Source organism: Cyprinodon variegatus, unplaced genomic scaffold, assembly GCF_000732505.1.
Source record: "Cyprinodon variegatus isolate N-32 unplaced genomic scaffold, C_variegatus-1.0 Scaffold109, whole genome shotgun sequence".
NCBI lineage: Eukaryota > Metazoa > Chordata > Actinopteri > Cyprinodontiformes > Cyprinodontidae > Cyprinodon > Cyprinodon variegatus.
In genome coordinates, this window is record NW_015150562.1 from 777,159 (window position 1) to 800,111 (window position 22,953).

The 22,953-nt window shown below is 37.9% G+C and overlaps 1 protein-coding gene across 1 annotated transcript in view; it reads right to left on the reverse strand.

Moving 5' to 3' along the window:
* LOC107084797 (synaptic vesicle membrane protein VAT-1 homolog) overlaps positions 1–22,953 on the reverse strand; it is a 40,301-nt gene that overhangs the window by 16,571 nt on the left and 777 nt on the right. Inside the window, exons 2-3 of the mRNA XM_015374805.1 lie at positions 14,004–14,211; positions 1,065–1,235 (exon numbers count right to left, since the gene is read on the reverse strand). Of these exons, the coding sequence (XP_015230291.1) occupies positions 1,065–1,235; positions 14,004–14,211 (379 nt within the window). The remainder of the gene's footprint in view (positions 1–1,064; positions 1,236–14,003; positions 14,212–22,953) is intronic.

Below are 22,953 nucleotides of genomic sequence, written 5' to 3' on the forward strand. Positions count from 1 at the left end.
TGGGGCAGAGGAGACAAGCGGTGGAAATTATCTCTAGGGTGAATTCAGCCAGAGCAGCCTGCCAGGTCTCCTTAGTGGCCCCTCTGCATGCCAAAGTTCACTAGGAATAGTGAGTGTAGCCAAGCTGCTCAGTGTTTACTCAAACCCATGAAGGAGGACAGGAGGAAGACAACAAAACCTTCATATATGATCATTTTTTCCATTCATGTCCCTCATCTGACAAGACAGATGCGATGTCTCCCTGTTGTTATCTTTTCAGCATAACAATCCAGCCTCTGCGCAGATGGTAAAAGGAGAATATAAAGGTTTCTCTGTGGCTTATTAATGTCCAACCATGTAGGTTCTGCCTTAATGATGTTCCTTTGTGCCAGAGGGAACTCCTTAAATTGGGTTACCCCTCCTTGCTCCGTTAAACCCAGGTCCCATTGATTGTTTGGGCTCACAGCACGACTCTGCCCTGACCAGAGCACACATGAATTGACAAAGAGTCAAATATAGAAGGACTGGTGGTGAGCCCATTGATCTAGGCTACTAATTAGATACATTCTGTGTAAAGTGTCAGCTCTTGCTTGCAACCTATCTGTCTGCCTGACTCCAAAATGAAAAGAGACAGGTTGGAGATGTGCCAATGAGATGGGCTTCTGAGAAACCATATTATACTTTAAACAGCAAGAGGAGACTAGACTTTGTTCTATTTAGCTAAACAAAGAGTCATTCATCTCCAAGCAGCAATTTTGGAAACATAAATCTTTGTTTGCTACATGGGGCAGAGTGTAGTATTTGCTTGGTGGGAAAATGACTCCTTATGTGCTGCCAGCCTGATGAGAATGAAAGCCAACTGTGAGAAAAAAAAATAATAATAATAATCTGATCATACCTACAATTTACCACACAGAGTGTATAACCTTGCACTACGAGGTATCTATTGAGCCTAAGCAGTTGTCCTATCAGAAATATCCAACAAACAAGTACACACTACTATAAACAGGAATTCAGTTTAATTGCATTCCCCAATGGAAACAAAATCTAAATGTCGCATCTTTGTGGATGTTTTTCTTTCTCACCTTTTGGGCTGATCTTGCGTACTTCCTCCACATAGTCCTTGGTGCGATAGTCAATGGTATGTGTGACTCCACCCTGACTGATGGCCTCATGTTTGCTTGCCGAGGCAGTGCCGAACACGGTCACATCTTTCACAGTCTTGCACAGCTGAGTGGCTGCAATGCCAACGCCACCTGAAGACAGGAAAAAAATAAAATAAACAGAAGTTAATATGAGCAAAAGAAGACCCTTAACCTTAAAAGTTGGAGAAAAAATAAAACTTAGTTGACTTTTCATCTCCAGAGAAAAAGGCTCGTCTCCTCTTCCTTTTACTCAAAAACATGCTGAGCTGTCTGTTTTTGACTGAAGATTCTCACTCTTAGACAAATTAAAAACTGTGCGACTTTTTTAAAGCCCCATGCCCAGATTCAGTCACAAAATTAGGAGCTTTGCATTTCACATATTAAAATATAATGCAAAAGAAAAATCAACTAAAGGATTTCTTCAGCTGCTAATGGAGCTATTTGTTTTTAAAGTCACTTTGGGCTTGCCAAACTATACATCCAATTTTAATTTTAGGTTTTCCTATTGAAAAAAAAACCCTTCATATTTTGATTAAAATTTCCCAAATAAAATGTGAGCCCCTGAATAGTAGAATTTTTTTCCTAGTTTATATCCTTTTTATCTTCGGTTTGTTTTCACCAGCAGTAAGGAGGCATGAATTGCTTCATCTTGGTAAGAGTTTTTCCAGTAGAAACTTTGGTTAACTTTTTATTTTTTGTTTTATTTCACTCGACATGACCCCTCAGAAAGCAAAAAAAAAAAAAAAAAATCTTATTAAGTCAGTGGAAAAAAGCAGAATTTATGCTTTAAAAGGAGCAGAAGAAAAATTGCGAAGCTTTAAGATGAGCATTTTTTTTTTAAACTAATGAACCTGACCGAGATATGAAGATCAATAACTCCAAAAGTTGTTGATATTTGTGACAAAATATTCTGAGCGAAGGTCTCAAGCTGCAGCTTGACAAGAATTCCTGTTCAACAAATATTTTCAGGATCGGGTAAATGTGATTTGCATTATTTATTGTGACAAACAACCAAATCAATAACACAGTGGATGTGTTTTCGCTCAGGGGTATGTATGAGGCATATTAAACACAATCACATTACCCAAGCTGGCCCGGGGAAAGTAAACACCCACACTAAGACATATGCCTCCGATGGTGAAGAAGGTAGCCATTGTCACCCTGTAATAAATCCAATTTTCTGTCAGCATTCTCAAGAGAAAATGTAAAACTGCAAACACGAATGTAGCTGCTACAGAAAAACTCAGCGCTGCTGACCACAATTTTGATTACAAAGCAGAAGTTTATGAATATTTGCATTTTTCCTTTGCATTGTTATACTCCCTTAGCTGGTGTTTGCACAGGGAGCCGCTGTGAGAAGTAATAGGTTACTGATAAGCAAGGGGCATGTTTGAAATGGAGGCTGACTGGAGGGGCCGAGGCTAAAAGGCATCCATAAAGGTCACTCATGCCTGACCAGCAAAGTGCACATCTCATCTGATACCAGAGAGAATAAAGAAGCACAGAGCAACAGCTGCATTTCATAACACTTTGTTCCAAACACAAAAAGAGATGTGTGAGAAAATCAAAAGGTATGCTTAGATTTTATTAAGACCACATATACTTGAGTGAATATATTCTGAGTGATGATGTGCTCTTTGTATGCACGCATGACAGCTTTCAGGAGGGAATCTTGTTCACTGGATGTACAAGGTGCAACTCTTGTCCCTTCGTCTAAAAGTAAATGTTTCTGGGCCAGTGAGCCTGTCTGGTAGCAAAACTTCTTCAACCAAATCAGGCAGTTACTCTCTGTGGCAGCATGATTGCATAAACACACAAAAACAAACAGTACTGTCTTTATAAGTAAAGAAAAAAGTTTATTTTTCTGATACTATTTGTGGCCATTGAATTGATTTCTGTGCAAAAAACGAGGCAGATAATGTAGTTTTCTGGTAGCGCAGGTCAGCGGGTCTGTGTAAGATGAAAAGCCCAGCCTGCATCATCATAATCACGCTTGTTGACAGTGTTAATATAGCTGAAGAGAAAACAACACTCAAGGCTGTTGCTCTTGGATGCGAGCTCTGTCGTGGCCACGTTGTAACAGCAACCGTCTCTCCTCGCTCTCAGTGAGAAAACCAAGTTTGTGTTGCCAAGGTAACCTGAGCCAAATTGCCAGCAATGACTGAGCAAAGGGAACCATTTTGTCTCATTGACTGCTCTTCCTTTGGGCACGCAGGCGCACCAATCTCAAGTTTGTCAGCAGTTCATTTTTGACAGCTTTAACTGAGCTTTTACGAAAAAAACACATATCTAAGCAGAAATGTATGTAATTTAAAACAAGACAGGAAAAAAATAATAATTTTCAACACTCACATTAACATCCCTCATGGATATTTATTAAAAGTCTCCAGCAGAACAGAAACTCTTATATGCCACAAAGGAATATATCACATTTAGACTTTGGTCCCTCAATAAGCATCCCCTTAATGATGGCTTCTAACTGGTTTATAAATATGTTATTAATTAACCTGTAAACACTACAACTCATTCATGAGAGCTTAATATGTATTTGACATCATTAATGCAAAAAAAATGATGTCTTCAAACGCTTACTGTGATCAAAAGTTAGTAACAATGTAGAAAAAAGTAGGCTCACTACTAGTCTGTGTTTTTTCTCTTGCACATCCTTAATTAATGCATAAGAAACACTAGTGAATGAGTTATAAAGTGTTCAAAGATTAATTAAGCAAAGTGATCTGTCTTCTGCTGCAGCATTCTGGATCTCTGTGCTGGTGAAAGTAATCATTTTTTGTTCCTTAATGTACTGTATTTATGTACCTTACTAGTATTCATATGCATTTTGTTTTTTCTGTCTGATAGACCATAAAAGTAGCACATATTTGGGAAGTAGACACTAATAATGATATTTTTCAGATGTTTTATAGAAACATGTAAAGATGGTGGAATGCATTTGCATTTAGATCCCATGAAAAATACTTTAAGTCTTGCCAACAATTGTTGATTGGATTTGGGTCTAGTTTGACTCGATAGTTCTAATACATGGATATGCTTGCATCTTTACAAGTGCTTCTTAATCCTGGTCCTGCTGATCAACTTATATCCAAATCTTAAGCCTCTCCCTGCAGCAAATATACCAGACTAAAATGAATAGTTGTTTACTAGGAAGTAATGCAGTCATTTAAATACGGTACGCTGAAGCAGAGGCACAAGTTAAAGATGGAGGATAGAGGGCCCTAAAGGTTGAAAACCACTGGTCTAGAGCTTTACATTGTAGCTCTAGCTAAATGTCTTGCTTAAAAGTGAACAACAAGAACTGGTACCAGAGCTTCCAACCTCTACAGCTCCTCCAGAGATACTAGAGCCTTTTTTTTATATTTTTAATGCTCTTCATACCGAGATGTTGTAGATGCCAAGAAGTCTTCACAGAATAGCTGGATGTATACTTCCACTAAACTACAAACTGGTTTGGGATTCATGCATAAATTTGCTTATTCCATTGTCCTAAAACACTTTGCATTGGGGTAAGATGTGAACCAAGGGTATTATTAAGGAATAGTCCAAAGTATGAACATTGTACCTTGTTCTGATTCCCATGTGAATAAACTCCTGAACTCCATCACAAGATTCCAAAACCATGCCAAGAACCCCCTCAATCCTCTAACCTCTCATCATACACACATCCATACATACACAGACCACAAAGGAAAGATTAGATTTAAATATATCCAGTCCGATGCTGGTATCTGCTAATCTTCACAAGTATGTTCAGATTAAAATATTAGCTTTTAGTAGCCTGCATTTACTTGTTTTACCGGATTATACATTTTTCCCAGAGTGTCCTTAAAGTAAAGCCATTTCTCTTCAGAGATTATGGCTGCATCCGTGAATACCAAAAGAAGAAGAAAAACAAAAACTTAAGCAAATACCTGCTGCTATTTGCAGTTTATTCACCAAGATTCAATTTAACTGCCTTAAAAAAGGAAGACTCAAACATCATCCACTTAAATGGAGCACAGAGGATTTTTGTCTTCTACCACAATCCTTACGTTCTTGCATTATGGCACAAACTGCACTCTATAAAATGCCTGTTAGGGGAGAAAATGAATTTTCCTCAATAAAAACACAGAAAGAATCTGGATTGACACTGAGGCCACTGTTATTGCTCCACGGCCAGAGGTTCATCACAGAGAGAGGGTGGAAAAAAAGGGCAACATCTCTTAAAATCTCTCAATCGGGTAGAAATTTTAAATCTATTTGTTGGCTGAATATGATTATGATCACGTCATGTCAACAACAGAAGAAGACAGGTCACTTGACTTAGAGCTCCATCGTTTTTTTTTTTTTTTCCAATCCATTTTTTCCCCCCAAAGACATTTGCACATTTCCTTCAGGAGTCGTATCTTTCATAACCTATCATTATGTTGTGGTGGTGGCTTGCAGAAAGAATGAAATAAAAACATGGAACTTCTCTTTTAAGCCAAACTCTCTGTGGCAAAATTATGCGTCAAAGTAGTAAATAAATGGCAGTTTTATTGCAAATGGAAAAATTTTAACACTGTTCAGATATGAGTGATTACACAATGAGAGGAGCTATCGCTGGCTGTCAGTGAACAAGTACTTTTGAGGTATTACTCTGAATTATGTAACCCTGTTGTTTTCTTGGATGCCTGTGTGAGTGTAGGCTTGGAAGTTCAATGTGCTCTCTCTCTCTCTCTCTGAAGGTGATTTTCATAAAGGAAGTCCATTTTTAGTTACCGACTGACTGAAGGAGGCCCTTGTAATTTCCTTCTAAACATGCCCTTATTGTCTGACACAAAACCACAAATTTCACAGAAAACTAATATGGAAGATCTCAATTTAAAAAAATAAACATGCAAGAACTCGCTCCCATCTTAAACTTGGTTGCAAAATGAACCTCAAGCTGTTGCACATGAAAACAGGTGTCCTAACAAAGGCTTCATATCCACCTGTGATTATGTGGTAGCGGGTAGGGCGGGGTTGACGGGGTCACTTGTCAACGACTGCAGAAATGAAAGCGCAAAAGAGCAATGTGATTGGAGGGTTGGGATGGAGGTTGCCCTGGTTTCCTTCCACTATCGGCGCAGCTGATCTGCCGCCAGCGATGGCAGGCCCAGGGAACGCAGAAACGGTTCAACCACGCAGACTCCTGCTCAGTGGTCACACTGGATTAGCATTCTCTAAACTAGAGTAAGCCTTCCTAAGCAGACAGCCTGCGAAGAAAGGAAATCATTCTTGTGCACTTTTATAACAGTGCAAGAAAAAAAAATGCATCCCTAGAGTTGTAAGTACAAATGAGCTGATGCTCAAACCAACTAGAGACTAAATAATAAATGAGGATAATAACATTACAAAGACTCCAGGGAGAAAGACAACAAATAGGTGGTTTGATATAATACCCTATAGGAAACAAAGCAGATCTTTGAATTATTCAACTCTAAAAAAACATTTTTGACTCGTCATTTTTCCAACACATCTGCAGTCAGCTAAACACAGCAGAAATATATGCCGGAGGCCCTGCCTGCAGGTTTGACAGCAGCCATAAATATCCATGCCAAGCTTCAAGTCTCATTCAGCAGAACCAAGATGTCCAGCCACCTGTCACACCCACTTTAGTTTACTTTGATGTGTATAGTGGTATGAGAGATGCATTTAAAGCAGGCACAAATCTGTAAACATGTGTAATAGACCCTGAAAATAGCTTCATCTTAGTTTAGCATAACCACATACAAGCAAATATGAGAAATATCCAATCTTTATTTATGTCCAATTATTATATTCTAGCCTTATTCAATAAAATATGTATGGTTGGACTAAATCGAGTAATTTTTGACAATTCTTCTATGAAAAATCTCTGTAGATCCGTCAGATAATGGACAGATTTTTGTACTTGGAGGAAAAACTGCGATGACCATAGAAGACAGGTTATTATGCAACCATTTCTGATTGGATTTGGCCATATGTTTGGGTTATCATCTTAATGAAAGACCCATTCATAGTCCGTTTTAAGTTTTCTGCAAAATCCACCATGTTTATGTATTCAACATCAAAGTATTGCATGAAGTTTGTGTGGTCGGCACTCCAATGAGTTACTGTGAACCATTGGAGAAGAAACAGGCCCACAGAATCATACATATTTACTTTACCACACATTATTCTTAGGTTTCAAAAATGTTAAATTTCAGCCTCATCTTCAAAGCTCATGGTTCTAGTTAAAACCTTTTGGTATTCAGCCACCTTTAAATACTCAAATTGGTGAATATTTTTATTTGCTACAGTTATTCCATGGATGTTGATAACTGTTATATCTGAAGATGGCTTTTTTTTTTTTTTCCAAATCTTTACTAGATGTAACAATAAAAGTGGATTTTACAATATGATCATTTTGGATCTTATTTTACTTTTGTGTCTAGGAAAGGAAGTTAAAGGGACTGACAGCTAATGGACTTTTTAAAGAAACAAAAATTACAACAGCGTGGTTAAACATGTAATTACATAATAAGAACAGTTGGATATTAGATTTAAAGGTTTTGGAAACAAATAAGCCAAAAAAAATCACTATAAAAGTCTTCTTAGAAATAAGATTAACTTTAAAGATTTATAAGCCCTAAAGTAATTCAAAAAAAATAAATAAAAAATTCAACAACCAGCCATTTAAGCTATGGAGATTACCATTAACAAGGACTTAAATCCTTCAGCTGTGACCAGAAGCAGTAGCTGGAAGTGTCTCTGCTAATCTTCAGCGTAACCCAGCAATTCTTTCCGAAAACTAGTGATTGCAACCAGAAGCAGCTGATTAGTGGAATAAATAAATTCCAACTCACAAATGTCAAACATATGGACATAAGGGTGGATTTTACTGCTAATATTATTCTGCAAACCAAAGCACCTTCAATAACTTAGGTGATGATGGAAGTCAAAACTTGATGGGATGTACACACCTAATCAAATTATGCATTCCCCATCTGCAGTATGACAGAGCTCATAAATTAAGCAGAACCGGACGTCATCTTTGCAAGCAGCGGGTCCCCATATGCATGCAGGAATGTTTAGTGTGGGTGTGGTGGCTTGGATGGCGGGCCGGGCCTAATAAACATCATGACCAGTTCAGGGAGAGGTCAGTGAACAAAAAAAAAAGGAAAAAAAAGAGTTGGCCATGTACGGTGGAAGGCCCACAAGATACATCCAAATGTCGTCCAACTTCCCCCTCCGCCCAAGCCCCCCGGGGAAAACAAAAGGGGAAACGTGCACACGTTCCCAGATGACAAGGGCCACGGCACGGATATGATCGAGGGTCAAAAGGAGGGGGGTTATGGAGGGCTGAGGGGCGGGGAGGCGGGTTGTGGAGGATGCAGATGTGTGGTGCGGTTGAGAGGAGAGGCACGATGGGAGGAAATACAAGAAGCTATTGTTTGGAGAGGAACGACAGGAGCGGAGCCACGAGCGAGGCAGCTGAGGATCATTCACCACATACATACAGAACACCAGTCAGACATTCCAAATGGTCATCAGATCCTTACTGGGAAAGGTCACTCTATACTTTTTAGGAAGGGATGCAATTTGTGTTGATGTGACATTACCTGCAAATGTAGAACAATGGGGAAGCTTCGTCACACGGAGGTTTAACCATCATTCCTGCGCTAAGCTTTCTACTGCACAGTTCAACAGATCATATGTAGGGTGCAAATCAGGGAATGCACCAAAAAGTCAACTTGTCAAGTTGACTTAATTTAAGCTGATTCCACTCACATCTGGACTACTCAAAAGTTATTCCCCTGGTGGGTGTGGGCCTTCATGTTGGTTTGCTTGCAACATTCAAATTTGGTCTCCTATAAGCTTTTTCTATGGGCTTAGTAGAGCACACACTGGAGTTAGCAAAAAAGCTGGATAAGACCTACCTGATATAACCAAGACCAACGCTGCAGAAAGACAGATTGTATGTAAATTTCGACAGCAGCCTGCCCCTCAGCCCCAATTCAATCTGATTACTTCATAGAACTTCATAGCATCTACCTGACTTTGACTTTCACTGTCAAATAGTCGATTTTAACAAATCACGACTCGTTAATGCCCTTGTGCAAATCAGACGCATGAGTAGAAAAGTCATCCACATATTTAACGGCTCTCAAACTGTGGTACAAGTAGGGCTGCAACTAACAATAATTCTGTTAATCAATCAATGTGTCCATTATGCCTTGGGTTAATAAGAAGATAAATTTCCTAAATTTCCTTATAGAAGTTGTTTTACACAATTTAAACCAGGTAAAACAAAAAAAACATTAATCTTAAATGCAAAATACTGTATCTATGTATATATGTTTTTCAATTTTAGTATAATAACAGCTCTAAGTGGGTTGCTTAGTGGGTCAGCTGAAGGCATATTTAAGGGTCTCTTTACTCAATCGGTTAATTAGTTGACGATTATTTTAATAAGTGATCACGATTGATCGAATTATTGTTTCGACCTTAGTTACAAGTTCTAAAAGAGATATTTCAGCTTTGTTTGGTAGTACTTAAAAGCACTGTCAGCATTCACCATTTAAAAGGGAGCTATTATCAGTGTTTTGACAAACTTAGATAAAACAAATACCAGATATCAGGTTCAAGCCAGTTTTATTTATATAGTGCTAATTCATAATGTCATCTCAAGGCATTTTACAAGTTACAAGTCAATGAAATCATACAAGAAGATTGGTAAAAAGTTGTCTACCTAAGGAAACAAGGCAGATTGCTTTAAGTTACTGACTTTGAAGGATTCACTCCTCCTGGATAGGCATTTAGTGACAGTAGACATTTGCTCGCATTGTGTCTTCAGTTTTAAAGCAATCCCTCACACTGATAATGCATGCATGCAGCAACAGTGGAAAGGAAGAACAGTCTTTTAACAGGAAGAAAGCTGCAGTAGAAATAGGCTCAGTTTGACCAGCCTTCTGTTGGAGCCAACTGGGGTTTAAGAATACAGAAGCAGACACACAAAAAGGAAAATAAAAGCAGTAATTTACAAATACTCTCTAAGTTAACAAACAATTAGTTTTTTTTTTTCTGGGAGACCGATGATCCAAACTGACCTTTCATTATGTAAAATGGAAACTAAGTTCCAAACCTCCCAACTAACTGCCATCAAAACTAGCAATTAGTCTTTTCTAGCGATTTAGAATTAAAGCAATTTTAAGAAGAACGACAAAAAATGACAGCAAAAGGAATTTTTATACTCAATTTATAATACATTAGCATGGGGTATTGAAAGAAGCTTGATCAGTTTCCCCAAAGTGATCAAATTAGCAGAATAATATGCTTCTAGAACGATATGGTCAGCCATGAAGCACAGACAGGATGAATCCTCCCTCAGTGCTTACTAGAAAGCAGGGAGCTGGGAGTCTGTGGTTTCAATGATAAGAAGCTGTTGATTAAGGCTTTCAATGAAAAACAAAATCACACTGTATGAAGCATGATGAGGACCTGCACACCGTGTGACTGTTAGTGAAACGAATCCCTGCCTGCCTGCCTTCGGTACTACTGTTACTCCTCATCTGTCCAAATCGTTCACAAGCTGATCTCATCCATGAGCTCACCATTTTATCTTTACTCTGCCAGAGCGCAAGATGTGCTCAGGGATGACAGACTCATAAATCTGCAACTCTTTAGTTGGGTATACAGCTTAATAGGTCTTGAAACAACTTCATCATGTGATGAACCATTAATCCCCATACAACAGGTAACACTACACTCTTATAGACAGGGCGTGTGCTGAATTTGTGGCCACGGTTGAGCTTTTTATTTCCCCAATTATCTTTGATTATCATTTCCCAAAATTACAAAATATGGTATAAATGCATAAAGGAAAAAAAAAAAAGGTTTTCTTGGAATGCTTTCAGTTCAAAAGAGGAATGCTTGGAACTGGGGAAATAGTGGTGGTGTTCCACATCATCAGCATGTGACGCTTAAGTCAGATAAATGTCAAGTAAATATTCTTATGTAACTTTGAAGTATAAACGGGGGGAATAAGTGCACCATTGTTACAAAAAAGTTCCTATGCTAGAAGCTTTAAATGAGAGTGTGAGGAGGGCCCCGTTTGGCCTAAAGAACAAATCTTCTCTCAATCTATGAATTTCATTACTAATCCACATTTAACAAGTACTTATACCGATGCATGTATTATTGTATCTAATCAAATTAAATTATTTTATATTTTCACTGCTTACTACCTGAAGAAAGGATGGAAATACTAAACAAGCTCTCAACCCCCCTCACTATCCTCTCCAGGGCCATTTTAAAGATTGATTGCTGCTGAGATCTGATGGCAACACAATCCTAAGATGTTATAAGAATGGCTTAGAAAACATAAACAAGCAGTGGAAGTAGAATAGGGCTCAAACAATAACAGACATAATTTATTGAATAAATACTCAGCTTGAGTATAGAGACCCTAAAACAAGCCATCAGTCAAAAGAACAACCCAACACTAAGAGCAGCACCTCAGCTAAAACTGTACAAATATTATATATATATACATATATATACATTTGGCATTTATGATGAAAAAGTTTAGTTAAATTCTTTAAAAAATCCCATATTAATCACATTTTCTATTAATTAATTGAACAATTAGTTAACAGGATAATTGAGTAGGAAATAATTGTTACTAGCTCTACATGCGATCATAGAGGTTTATATTCCTTGTAAGAGTGGTGGGTGGAAAAGAAAATTGAGCAAGCAGACTGTTTTCTCCCTAAAGCTTGTGGTTTGATTATAGTTGAATTTATGAAGCTTATTCAGATGAGTAAAAACATTTTAAAATATCTCAGGTTAGTCATAGTAATTTGTAGTATTAGAGACCATCACTGAACGACTGCTCTTGTGCTTTCTTCAGTTCGTCGTAATGTTGCCTCCCGGTTTCCCTGGCTGCCACATATTTAAATTACACAGATCATCTATGTGATTCATAATTTGTTTTAATGAAATAAGGTTAGAAAAGGGACGTCTTTCGTTTTGAAAGACCTGGATTATAAATAAAGCTAAGCCTCCCTGCCATTTCTTTCATATTATTACATGAAAGCACAGCACAGGCCTATTCCCCCCACCCTCCCTCACTCTCTGGCCCTGTCACAGCAGATACCTTTGATCTGTCTAATCAGTTGAACATCAGGAACAATTTTGACAGGCTGTAGAGCGGAGAATCCTCTCCTTACACAGCCACCCAGCATCCATCTCCATGTGAACCCTAAGAGGCTGGAAACTGATGTTCAGATGGTGAAGAGAGGAGTATGTTTCATAAAACAGCTGAAATGACCTAGGATAATCAACAAGGAAACAATTTGGACATGTGTTTTTATTATAATAATGTCTTGACAGCTGGTGAGCAAATTCTGGCAGTCTTCCCTGAGAAACCAGGGATGATCATCTGACTAAACCGGCAGGGGAAAGCGTTTTAAAGCACATTTCCACAGCGTTCCACCTATAGGGAACATAATCTACACAGAAAAAGGCAGCATGTGTTCTCACAGGGGTGAATGACATTAACAGAATGATATAATAAAGGCAAACATTTGGGATCCCACAACTAGAATGCTGTTAGCTATTGCTGTGAATTGCAAAATGTTACGCTAACAACTTCACTCCTGTCAATGTGAAGGGACATGCACACCTGCACTGGCAGGCTCCCAATGCACTTTATCATTTTTTTCCCCCCATAGAGAATAAGACCAGATTTCATTATATTCTCTGAGCCATTTACACCCCCACACACTGTCCCACATGTAAATACTCCATTCCTAGATCCTCCTGCATGAGAAGAGAAAGAATTGGAAGCAAAGTGATGATTTACAGATAGGACACAATATCCTTTAACGAATAATCTTCTCTTTCCAGCTGGCCTAACTGTACAAACTAAATGTTCTTAGGTTCATTACACCCCAAAACAGGTGCTTTTTTTCCCTAGGTCAAAATCTTTCCTCCATCAACTCATCTATTCTGAACTTTGACCAGAAAGCAAAGGTGACAGGTGTGCTTGCAGTATTGCAAAAGCTAAAAACCCATAACTACATCTCTCATCATGAAAGAGTAGAACCTATTTAGTGCAGAATACAACATACTGCCACACCATTAAAGCTCTAAGCTTAATATAATCATATTAATTTGGCATTTTTGTCTTAAAACCTCTGCTTTCCAGTGCAAGACTTAATGTTATTAGGTGAGCTGTTGCTGCTAACTGTGATACAGCAACAAGTTGTTGCAAAATGGCAGACAACATGGACCAGCAGGAGTAATTGAAGGAACCTAAAGGGATCATATGGTAGTACAAGTTTTATATTTGAATTTAGTTAGTATAATTAAACCTTTTTTTTCATCCCTGCATATATAATTTAAAGTTAATTTGTTTTCTGTGTACTAGTTTATTTTAATATATAATGAATGCAGATTAATTGCATGAAGTCCGCATAGGGAGATTTTTCTGTACATCTAATTTTTAATCAATCTAGGTCTGCAACTAACTAATATATTGCAAATTGATTAATCTCTAGATTATTTTTTAATTAAACCAGGCTTAATAAAAAATATAAGGAGTTCAGGATAGTTTTTTTTTTTTTTTTTAGAAAAAAGCAGTTTTTTTTATCTTAAATGCAAAATGTTTACTTATTTTTTTATAATTTTGATATAATCACTGCTCTAAAAGGGTTGTTTTTGTCAGCTAAAGGCATATTTTACAGTCTTTTTAATCCAGTTAACAATTAATCGATTACTAAATTACTAGATGATTATTTTAATAATCAATTAATCACGATTCATCGTTTCAGCCCTAAATCAATTCATACACTGCTCTGTTAAGGACTGGCTAAAAACATGTTCAAGGCTCTACTGTACCTGCAGCAGAATGGATGAGGACGCTCTGGTTGGGTCGCAGGTTGCCAAAGTCAAACAGCATCAGGTAGGCGGTGATGTAATTGACTGGGAGGGCAGCTGCCTCCTCAAAACTCATCCCCTCTGGGATGAGGAAGGTGTGGCTGGCCGGCACCACAGCTACCTCCTGCCACAGCCCAAAGCGGTTCAACACCATCACCTTATCACCAACCTAAACAACAAGACAGCAGAAGAAGACGTGTGCAGTGATTATCAGGGGAAAAAAATGATGCTCAGTCGTTAAATCTGCAGCAACTAAAGTATTTTCATCAAAGAGGCAACTGTATAGATTTGTGAATTTGTAATTTTTTCAAAAATGAAAATATGTTTTCTTTGAAACAAATAAAAAATAGAGATTAATTCAGGAAACAGTACTTTTCACAGATCTTGGTAATAGGAAAACATACTTCTTTAGAGGGTGATTCAGCATACTAAACCACTTTTCTTATTTTTTCCACATTCCTACACTCTTATGTTATTAACCAAATATTACTGAAGGCAGTATTGTTGTTTGGTATGGCTAACATTCATAACCATGGCTGCTGCTTTGCAAAAACTGAAAAATGGACAAACAAACAAACAACTGTTAAAGCAGTGGTCCATGGGAGTTTTACCTGTCACTTTTCTAGCTTCCTGTATCTGCTGGCTGTTCAGTAATGCAACTGTTTGCTCCACCTAGTGTAAATGTGAGGTTCATTAAGGCTATTCATTTCCCTTTTTTTATGAGTGAAGTATTCAACTACATTTTCAATATCTTAGAATCTCTAAAAATAAATTTGCTTTTGCTTATATTATAGCAATGGAGCTTCCAAACAAATCATGCAAACAATGTTACAGATCATGGCTGCACCATATCAGGACATTTTCTTAGGGATTCTACTTCTTAAATCATATCAATTAAGTTTAACTCACTCCTGAACCCTTGTCTTTCTATACAATTAATGTCCACACCAAAACCAAGCCAGTAAGGATAAAGTACACATAAGGCTTAGGAACAAGGATGGTCAGTCAATCCAACTGGCAATACATATTGTGGAATAAATGGGGTGTAGCTCATTAAGATTAGACATATAATATCTAACCAAATATTGCATTCATTTAGTCTTATGTGATTAAGTTCTTGCACAAACTGATATTGCATGATCACATAGATTTCATTTTGTGCAGATATAACTCAAGGACGGTATTTCAGGGCTGTGGACAAATAAAGGTTTTCAAATGCAAACCAACCATTTAAGTTGGAGCTGTTGCTGTCCTGTGATGTGGACCTCACTGTTTCTTTCATACAAGAGTGGAAGATGCAAAATATGTGGCAGGATAGGTAAGGGTGGGAAATATTGTTTTGTTTAAAGCAACAGTGGACATGCAAAAACAAAACCACGTCATCTAGATTCATTTAATTTCAAAGCAGAAATATAAAGGTGAGATAGGGCAGTATACAAGAAATATGATAAACAGATTAAATGGATGCTTTTAACATACCGTAGTATTTTGTTATTTTCAAATAAGTAAAACTAAAACAGGGGGAGAAAAAAAACACCTAACAAACGCAATGTTGCCTTCAGCATACACCCCCACATATATAAAAGAGAGGAAACCTTTGTAAGAAGAAAACGGTACAAACTATTTCTTTCAATTCATGTTATCTCACAATCAGTCCAAAAGTGAGCAGAAAGAAAAAAAAGATTTTAAAAACATGATGGAAAAGACTGAACTGGTCTAAAGAGCTTAACAAACGTATCTAATTTGTGGTTAAGATCATGCGGCAGCATTTCCATGATAAAAATGGGTAATGTCAAATGTATGGACATATGGGGAGGTGACAGATTACACTTCTCAGCAAGTAATCAATAAGAACTTTAAACAAGTATTTCAAATCCTCATTCAAGTTGGAAAACATTTACAGGGTAAAAGAGGGCATTACAACAAAGACTGGAACAGTTGATGAACATTCTCTTGAGACGGATGGGAGGATAAAGATCTTTTTTAAAAGTTGGGAATTTTATGTATTTATAGAAGTAGAAGGTCTGTGCCAATCCAAAGAGCTGAAATTTACATCCAGATCCTACTTCGACAAAGGTTTCTAGAGTCAAAGCGCGAGGATTCAGGACCTGGAAAGTAAACCTTTGGTAAATGATGTTGAAATCAGGGTTTTCCAGGTCTGTCTGTTCCAGCCATAACTCCTTAGGCCTTAAAAAAAGACTTAATGAAATGGCAAAGATAAATGTATTCATAAAACTCTTTATAAGAATTGCTGCTATTGGCCCTAATTTGGTCAAAAATTTGAGAGAGCCAGGAATGAACAAGTTGGTGAAATTAGACCAGTAGAGGAACGGTTCAATAAACCAATACTTCTAATATGGGTTGGCAAATTGTGGTTTATAGCCAGGGGGAGATGTTTCTTCACATCATTCCAATCCAGCAACATATTTAAGACTATTAAGATATCCCTCAGAAACTCTACTTGAAAGTTCAATCTTCTATGATCCAGGAAGGCAGGATGAAGATTAAAGGCCCAGAAATTAGGAATACTTCCTACACTGAAAACCAATCTGACATCATTTTAATCTGAGCTGACCAGTAATAAAGCTGCATGTTTGGTAGTGAAAAAACTCTCAGGCGCTTGAGTTTAGTCGGCATAGAGAAAAGCCTTCAAGAAAAAACTTTAACAGCTTTAATGAAGAATTACTGAATACTATAACACTCCTAGTAGTCTCAGTCGACAATTAAAGTTAATTGACAATTCAGAAAATGCTAAAGATCTGCCCACAATTCAGCAGTCGTTTCATTTTTCTTTTTGCTTTTTAAAATTCTGACACTTAAGAAATACAGCTGTAATCACTGTTCAATGAATGTGTGATATTTTTGCCATAGGTTATTATATTTTCAGAGTTTCATACCAGCCCAGGCCTAATGTTGACTTCCTTAAACATTAAGAACAACATGTTGCAGGCTGTGAATTCCAATCTCCTCTGTTCCCCACCTTTCCTTATCAAAGCAGGATCCTCAGATACACAACTGTCTCTTTCCAAAAGAATGAGCCATGATATAAACTTCCCCCCAGCCCCTAAACCAACCAATCAGGAGAACTCACTCGAGGGACACAGGAAACAGAGACGACAGCAGCATTATAACCCTCTTCCTGTTTTCTTCCACCCCCCCTTATCCAGTTCTCCCAACATAGCCTTCCCTCCCACCCTGTTTCCATTCTCCTCACTTTTTCTCTTCCCTTCTTTCTCTTTCACTTCCTGAGTCCTTTTCCTCTTACAACTTTAGAATGTCTTCCTTCCCCTTCTCCAGTTCCTCCCCCCGGTCTCATCCTGTCTGTCTTGTGTGGCGCTCCCTCTTTCATCCTCTGGTCCTCATTCTGTTGTCTTTTTCTTCTCCCCGTTTTGAGGAGTGCCACCCCCCTTCCCTTCTTCCTCATCAGTGTAACAGGACAATAGGGCCCATCTTCTCTACTGGCTTCTCTCCACTCATCAGCCTCCCTGCCAGATTCTTCCTCATGGGTGAGCCGAAGACAAGCTCTCTCCTCCTGGGAACAAACCCTCTCTCCACTCGGACCTCTCTAATGGTCTGGAGGGAACCATGCGTCTCACTGTCAATCCACTCCAATTAGAGAGATTTCTGTCTCTTTCTCTCCGAGGCTTTATCTCACTCTCTGAGGGCAAGTCATTTGGTTTACTTCAAACTACATATTTTCATGTTGTTGCAGTCGGTTAATTTCTTTGTTCTACATCTCCATCTTCTGATTTTATTGAAGTCTTTGAACTCATCAAGCTTACTGGATAATTGGGGTTCAGTGTGGCACAAAAATCAAAATGAGGGGGAGTTAAGGCTTTTACAGGAAAAAAAAAAACACGACTCACATAGTCAAAAGGATCTGCCACTATTCTTTCATTCCCCTGCAAAGCATGGGAGTTACTGTCAGTCATACAGCCGGTTTAGTAGGAACATTCAAAGCCAGGCAAAAAGGCCTTGTGACACTTCTGTTTCAACATCTTCACAGTGTGACACAGAAACAGGCAGTCATGCACATCTTCCATTTCCTCTCAGCCTTCTTTCTGTGCAGTCACTGTCGGGGTCTGGGGTGAGGGGGGGTCATCAAACAAAGAAACTTTTAGTTAACTAAAACTGAAAAGACTTAATCAGCTGGTGATTCAGTTTCAGGGTATGCAGACCTCCTAGTCAGCTGGCTTTGCAGTTCAGAGTTTTGACAAACTCAGCAAAAAAAACAAAAAAAAAAACACAAGGATGATCAGATTTTTGAAGCAACGTTTCTGAGTCAGGCTGAGACAAAAAAGGTTAACAGATGAAGCTTAGTCAGCGCCTTTGACTAAAGCCTGTGGTGTCGCTGTATCTTGAGCACTAAAGTGTCTTAATACAATTTAACATTACCTCCATACCTTGTGCACAATGAAAATGCAAACAATTATGAGGGCAGGTGAGTGTCATTTTCCACTAATTACTGTGTTTTGCAAAAATTGAATATTTGTTCTTTCTGAACATTTAGATTTTTTTTTCCTATGTCAAGTTGCAGATTAAACTCACTTTATTCCCTTTTCAGTTATGGATTTTTAACACAAATACTACAAAAAACTGGTTTGGTGGATTGGATAGGACTGGCTCAGGGTTCCTATCCTTCTTAAATAAGAAAATCCCTGAATGAGCTAAAAAAAAAAAATCAGAAAACTATAATACTTTATGTAATTATTATCTGTGTCCATTATATTCACAATTGATCTGATTGGATGCCCTCTGGACTCAGTGTAGGAGTTGGGAAACTAAAGCATTCTAAGTAAATGAACATCTCTGTTGGATCATCCCACCCCATACTTGAAGCTGTTGAAGTACTGGAGAGCTCCTTGTGCTTCATCCTAAATGCACAAGGGAGCGTTATCACAGATCCTTCCTCCCAGCAGCTGGAAGACTTTATAACCACTGCTGTTCCCAACAACCTCAATAAATTGCTACATTAATGCTGATTTTCCACAGTTTCTACCTTAGTCAGTTAAATAACATGCTGCTGTCATTTTGCATATCTCTGATGTTGCTATTTTCAAATATCCATTACTGTAAAAATGTCCATAGCTGTATATTGGTTATTTATTTTCCAGGTGAACAGTTGTTATATTGTTAAAAAAAAACAACATTATAGACCACTATTTTATTGTTTATCTTTTAACTATCTTTCTAAGGTCCATATTGTGTGACCATTTTTTCTATAATCTCTTTGCTGCTGCTGCAAACACCAGAATTTCCCCATTGTGCTACTAAAGAAGGATTTTCTATTCTGTTCCATTCTATTTACCGCGATCCAAACTGGATAAATACATGGCTTATACGTTGAATTATCACTGAAGTAGATTGGCAGATATCCAGGGTAGCATTAGAACAGGGGGAGCACAAGAGCCATATAAATTTGATATAACTTATATCTTTTAGATGTAGCCTATAACTTTGATGCCGGTCATAGAGGGTTAGGACCCCTGTGCTTGTAAAGGAGAAGGGACACTAGCTAATGGGTAGCAATGCTCCAATACAATTTTTTTCCTCTCCGATACGATACCGATATTGCAGCTTTGAGAGCTGGCTGATACCGATATTGACCCGATACAATATTAGAACGAATCAAGCCAACTTTTATAACTTATTTTATGCTGTAGAAGTTAGGAAAGGCTTGACCAAGTAATATTACTAAAAACGGGGAACCAAGTCAACCACCAAAATTATGAAAACAAAGGACCCATTTAAAATTAACCTATGAGTTACAAAAACTTTTGACAGAAACAGAGTGTTTCTATCAGCATGAAAATCTGCGATAATATTAGTTTTTTGGCAAATATTGAACCGATATCCAATATTATTATTGGACAGAGACATCCCTGCCAATGGGCTTTGAGAGAGACTGTTTTTTTGGCTAGGTCTGGGATCTTATATTCTGTTTGTAATTTATGAGTGGGGGCATAAGGAGGTGCTCACACAGTTTAACATTTATGCAAGCACTGTTTCTACAAATTTAAAAGTGGCCAAGATGCTATGAACGACAGAGAGTTAAGTTCAACATCCAAATTACCAATCAAAAATAGGATTCATTGCAAGTTGTGTTATCACTGCATTATTTAATGCTAATATCATCACTGCAGGGTGAATAACTTTTTTTCTGATTTTGTCAACATATGCTTGAACCACACTGAGATTGATTTCAAGTTAATTTATCAATTGTTATATCAAAAAAGAGAGTTTATCTTTTGGCGTTAACCCAGCATGTCAGTAAAAAGCTGCAAATGAAAATATTATTGAGGCATGATGATTCTACTGCTGATGTGTGCATGTCAAGGCAATTTACATGTTTATCACATACTCATTTAAACAAGTTGACTTTTCTGAAATGTCTAGAAAAATTTGATTGTGTCCTTTCAGTCGACCAACAGCTGTCCCTTTGCTTGTCATTAGAGATATTTAGTCATAGTCCAGTGGGTAGAAGGGGTTTGTCTAGATGACTTGAGGATAGATAGATAGGGATGGGGGGGTTGATGGAGGAAATACCAGACTGACAATGTAGGCCAGAGGGAGGTAATTGGGAACATATGGGTCAGATCCCTCCAAAACTCACCAACAGAGAGAGCCTCCATGTTTTTTAAACAAGGCTTGAGGAAAAAACTAAAAAACTGCTGGTATTTGGCATCATGGGAGCCTCAGAGTGATTTGTGATGTTTCCGCTCCCTCCTTGCTTACTCTCTGTTACTCTTTCCCCCTACAATCCTGCTTAGGTCATGTCGGGTGAGCTCACTATAGACTCACTTAACATTACCAAGCATCTGAATGCTTATTTAGCAAAAAAAGAAAAGAAAAGGAATACAGTAAGGTATGAAGTCTGCAAAAAAAAAAAGTAAAATAAAAAGTGGATTCAACCAGAGAATTTACTAACAGATTAAATCCTGCTAGGAAACATGTAAGCTATCAAACATAAATCTACATTTATTTAAATATTCTTTCCCCAAAAAAAATCTATTTTTTTCTCTCTTATCATGATTTATAGGTGTATGAATACCATCGTAAAAGCTTATTTCATCTGCCAGTGAGCTAAACAAATTAGAGATCATGAAATACTAAAAAGACAAAATAAGATCAAGTTGATTTGCTGCATATGTTGCTTAATCTGTTCAAAAAGCATAATCTGTTTGGAGTTTTCTTAGAAACTACTCAGACACACCCAATGTCTTTGTGTTTGTGGGATAGAGCAGCAGAAAGTGAACCTCCCCAAATAAAGCTTGCAACTTGTGGTCATAAAATTCTCTCTGAGTTACAAAAAAAAAATCTCAGAGAACTCCAGTCATCAGAGGATTTGGCTCTTAATTCAATTAGCGAAAAAAAAAAAAAAGGCTGTTAGTGGAGGTGGGAGTGTGCTGACAAGCTGCATATGCATGTATGCGAGTCGTCTGTGACCTTTAATTCAATGAACATCAGTGACAATGAGGAATACAGCAATAAATAAATGAACCCGCTGAACTCTCGTAGCACAGGCCTTCCATCCATCCATCCATCCATCCATCCATCCATCCATCCATCCATCCATCCATCCATCCATCCATTTATCCATCCATCCGTCCATCCATCCATCCGAGCCACACCCAGTCAGGTGAAATCAGTCAGCTTCTGCTTACATCATACATGTGCTAATCACTGGATTATCCAGAATGGAGCTCAAACAATGTGAATCATCATGCTGCGTTAGGTTAAACTGCCTCTCACAGATGTTGCCTTGGTGATGCCATGCAGCCAGAAGAGAGCCATGAGCTACCATGGGCCTGTGACTCATCACTTAAAGCCCTCTCATTAACAATGTGCGGGTTTGAATACTTTCCTGAGTCTTGCTGTGAGATTTGATTTTTAGTTATGTTTCTCTTTCTTTTTTTTTTTATTATGTCTAATAAGGTTTCAACTGTATAACAGCATGTTGGCTTGTAACTATGAGGGGGAATCAACGACTTCACACCTCATGGTGTCTGTCTGTGAGGCGCCTCGCCCTTTTCCACTCCGAGCGTTTGTGCGCCACCGTCTCTCCCGTTAACAAAAGGCGTCGCTTACTCCAATCTCCTCCACCGACGTCAATTTACATCAACCATTAATATTATTTCCGATTTATCTCCAAAATAAATCACTTTTTTTTACAACAAAATCGGCGCATTTGAATTCATGACAGTCAGCATTTTCTGAAATATCCTTTCTTAGTTGCAAGTTTTTTTTTATAAATCACTTTTATTGTGCAGCGTTGCCAATATTTTAGGTGTCATCACACATACAGAGGGACAAAAATAAAATAAAACAATTAAAATATCTAGGCAGTATGTATAGCTTTAATTTTGAAAGCAAGAATGCCTAATTTCCTGTCTAGCTGCTGCCAGCTGAGTGCAGCGCTCCAATCCGTGGCGCACACCAAAGCGCACAGCAGCGTGGGCGCAGTGAGGATGGAAGGCATCCCATGGATCTGAATTGGCTTATTTAGCTTTACGCTTTTGAAACAAACAGCTTGAATAGACAGAAATAACAGATTGCATCTTTGCAACTTATTTCTAACCTATAGTAGAAGTTGGCTTAACTTACCCGTTAAAAAAAGAAAAATTAAAGAAAAGATAAACGAGGACGACGCCTGTTTAATTTGGCCTTTCGACTTATGCTATCTTATTACTTTAGATCTATTCTACAGATATCAATTTTAAATTATCCTTTAAATAACCCCATAAAGTCAACTTTTATGCACCTTATTAATTCATAGAAGGGGACAAACTGAAAAGCTGCACATTAACATCTAATCAAAATGCATAATTTGGAGATTTCTATTGCCTTTGTTAAAAAATAAAATCTTTCTGATCTTTATTATTGAAGCCTTGGAGCTTGAAGTTTATAACAA